We start from the raw sequence: 3,189 nt of genomic DNA, 5'->3' as shown, positions 1-3,189 counted from the left end.
TGTAAAAAAATTGTAATAATATGTTATTGGTGATGTGAGTGTAAATTTTGTGTATTTCGCTGATCTGATATATTTCTTGTAATGATGAGGGGAGGATTAATTAAGAAATTATATCTGTAATATAATTACATTTTGAAACTATTTCCGCACCACAAAAAAATGTTTATGCATTGTGAGTTTTTAGTGAAAGAATACTTTTTCATATTTTTTATCTTCCTGTTTTTTTACCATCATAATTATTTTTATTTTAGAATCCATTGAAGCAAATCATTTTGCAATTACTTTTAAGTACAGCTAAATTTTATGATATTTTTACTGGATTTATTTATCATCATAAAGAACCCATTGCTCTGCTAATGAAATAGGCCAGGTCGTGGTTTATGTTTTCCAAAAAAATAAAAATAAAATAATGATAACTAACTTCCTAGTTCTTAGAAAAGTTTTTTTTTTCATTCATTTATTGAAATTTACAACTGTTCATAAAATACCAGTAAATTTAAAGTTCGGTCATAATGATATGGTACAGGTATGTAGAGAAATTACCCATTGGTAGCACTCTAAAAATATTTTTACAATGTAAAGTCTCGAGGCCATTTTCTTTTCAGGCGCCTCGGAGGCTTGTCAGGAATGAAAGTGGAAGCAAATGATATCTTGTTCGGGCTTGATCGGTTTCATAAGGAACATTTGGGTCTTTACGGATGATTTTATGTGGGACAAAGTAAGGTGCATTGAGGATTTTACGAAGGATTTTGGATTGTAAGGATTGGATACGATAGGAACTCGAAGGTTCAGTGAATCCCCAAAGCTCAACTCCGTATGTCTAAACAGGCCTTATTATTGTCTTTTGTAATGTATTGGAAGTTTAGACCGTTTGTCTAGTAAGTGCTGTAATAGTCGGAATCGACCTGCAGTTTCCTGTCTTTTAAGTCTTGTGTGAGGATTCCAAGTTAGTCATTTGTTAAGATGTTGTCCAAGGTAGCGGATCTGTTCGACAGGGGTAAGAGCAACATTATTAAAGTATACTGTAGAGCAGTCGGCAGGTTTACCGCGAAGAGTAAATGTGATTTGATGGGATTTATTTTTATTTTCCAATTTCGGCACCATTCTTCGAGGGTTGTAATATGGGACTGGAGAGTTTGGGATACAATTAGAGGGTTATTATTAACTGTGAGCAGCACATATAGTGATAGGATTTATTGGGATTTTGGAAAGGTTGTAAACTATAGTTGTATAGGGAAATGTGATTTCTCTAATTCCAGGCTATCCTACTCGAAGGCAAAATATCGAACATCGTGAACTTATTGTAAATATTTGATCTTATAAATCAGAGGGAAAAGAACTTTAATTATCGACTAAAACCTTCAGAGATTTTAGGTAAACCACGTAGCTTAAGTATTAGATTAATTAACCCCTTTTTTTTGTTTAATTTAGTTTAATTAATTTTTCCCATGTTTATTTGTTAGAAATGGAAAAATAAATATCTGGATAAAATAAAGGTAATTTGATCAATTTTAGTGAATAATTATGGAAATATACATGAAAAAAAGTGTAACACAAAATATATGTTTGTTCTGACGTTAATGTATATTTGTTTCGACAAAATGAGTTTATTTGGCTGATTTGATTTGTCAGATCTAGTGATAAGGGTAGGATTAATTAAGAAATAATATTAGCTGTTTATATTATATTTCGAAACTTTTTCCACACCACAAAATATATTTATACATTGTGAATTTTTAGTGCAAGAAGACATTTCCGGCTGTAATTGTCAGGTCTATCCTGTGGTAGTAGACTGACCTGGAAAAAATAAATATATAATAGTTAATTCTTTAAGATTTTCTCTAAAATTCTCTGTTCTTCTGATTAGATGATACTTATTTTTATTTCATTATTTTACAATACTTAGTCTAAAATGATAAACTATCGCCTCTAAGGAACCATTATAGTTACCTTGAGTTGAGGTTCCACCCTGCTGGCACCCTGGTGGTAGTGGTGGGGCACCAGGAGGTGCTGTGCCTGTTCCATCAGAGCCTGGGGGACATCCGCTAGGTGGCGTGCCACTGGGTGGAGTGCCACTAGGAGGACCGTTCTGCCCCTCAGCCATAGCCTGAGCACATTGAAAAACCAATCAACAGTCTTTAGAATTATAATTTTAATAACAACTTTTATTCTAGCGTTATGGTTGTATTATTAGTTGTAGGAAAATGGCCCGGAAGGCGGCCTAAAAGTACATAAAATTATAGAAAACTGTTTATTGGAAACCAACTTTTCCTTATCTGTAAGGATTCAGCCCTAATGAAACTCTGCAGTGTGAGACGACACATTGGTGTCTAATAAATAGTTTTTTCTACTTTTTTGACCGCTCCCGGACCATTTCCTACAATTAATTACACATGTTTAACTAATTATATTCCAATACGATTATAATATTATTTTCTTTATAGTGATAATGAGATTAACAATGAAAAAAAAATAGAAATTAAAACTGTGCAACCTTGAACACAGGTTTCTACCTGATGGAGTAGTGCTAAATTTTAGTAATTATTCATTTCAAGTCCATATTTATAAAAATATATTTTCTCTCTAAAGCTATATATTATATTTTTTCCTAGATAATATGTAATCCAGTAGGAGTATGATAAAAAATATCACGAATAATTCATGATTTTCCAAAAAAAAAAAAAAATCTGTTATTTAACAGCTAGTCTACCCTATTCAAAGGGTTTTAGCAAAGAGGAATGAAGGAAATGATGTTGAGTTTACGACGCTGCAATTTACAATTACCAAAGTTAAATTGGTTTTTAGTTAACGCTTCCTACTCAATAAAAATAACAAACATTTTCAGTAAATGTAAAAGCATAAAACTTCAGTTGCTTTCTTTTCTCTGTGTAACCGGACCATAATGGTTTCTTCTGTGGAGCTAGACTTTAAAAATCGGATTCACGTCTGCAAAAAGCATAATCCTACACCATACTTTTTGCAAATCAGATTCCAAAGAAACCTCAACTATATTTGTATGGACTTGAAAACTATTAAATGCATCTTTTGCTCTAGAAGTTTATTTCATTTATTTTACGATGGTGCAATTAAAATATAGTTACTTTGACGAGTTTTTGATTGTTCGCTTCCCATCCAATCCGTGCCTAGCTTGAAGTGACTTTTCTGTACAGAATGGGACAATGGTTTCTA

General features: G+C 32.3%; 1 protein-coding gene across 1 annotated transcript in view; it reads right to left on the bottom strand.

Moving 5' to 3' along the window:
* Positions 1-1,669: 1,669 nt before the first annotated feature.
* Positions 1,670-3,189, bottom strand: part of LOC106685634 (vasodilator-stimulated phosphoprotein-like) — a 4,105-nt gene continuing 2,585 nt past the window's right edge. The window contains exons 2-3 of the mRNA XM_067051501.1: positions 1,951-2,107; positions 1,670-1,797 (exon numbers count right to left, since the gene is read on the bottom strand). Coding sequence (XP_066907602.1) covers positions 1,775-1,797; positions 1,951-2,107 — 180 coding nt within the window. The 3' untranslated portion in view covers positions 1,670-1,774. The remainder of the gene's footprint in view (positions 1,798-1,950; positions 2,108-3,189) is intronic.

The sequence above is a fragment of the Halyomorpha halys genome, unplaced genomic scaffold (genome assembly GCF_000696795.3).
Source record: "Halyomorpha halys isolate HHAL.00 unplaced genomic scaffold, Hhal_1.1 Scaffold719.1, whole genome shotgun sequence".
In the NCBI taxonomy this organism is placed as follows: Eukaryota; Metazoa; Arthropoda; class Insecta; order Hemiptera; family Pentatomidae; genus Halyomorpha; species Halyomorpha halys.
This window is presented reverse-complemented; position numbering and strand designations above follow the sequence as displayed.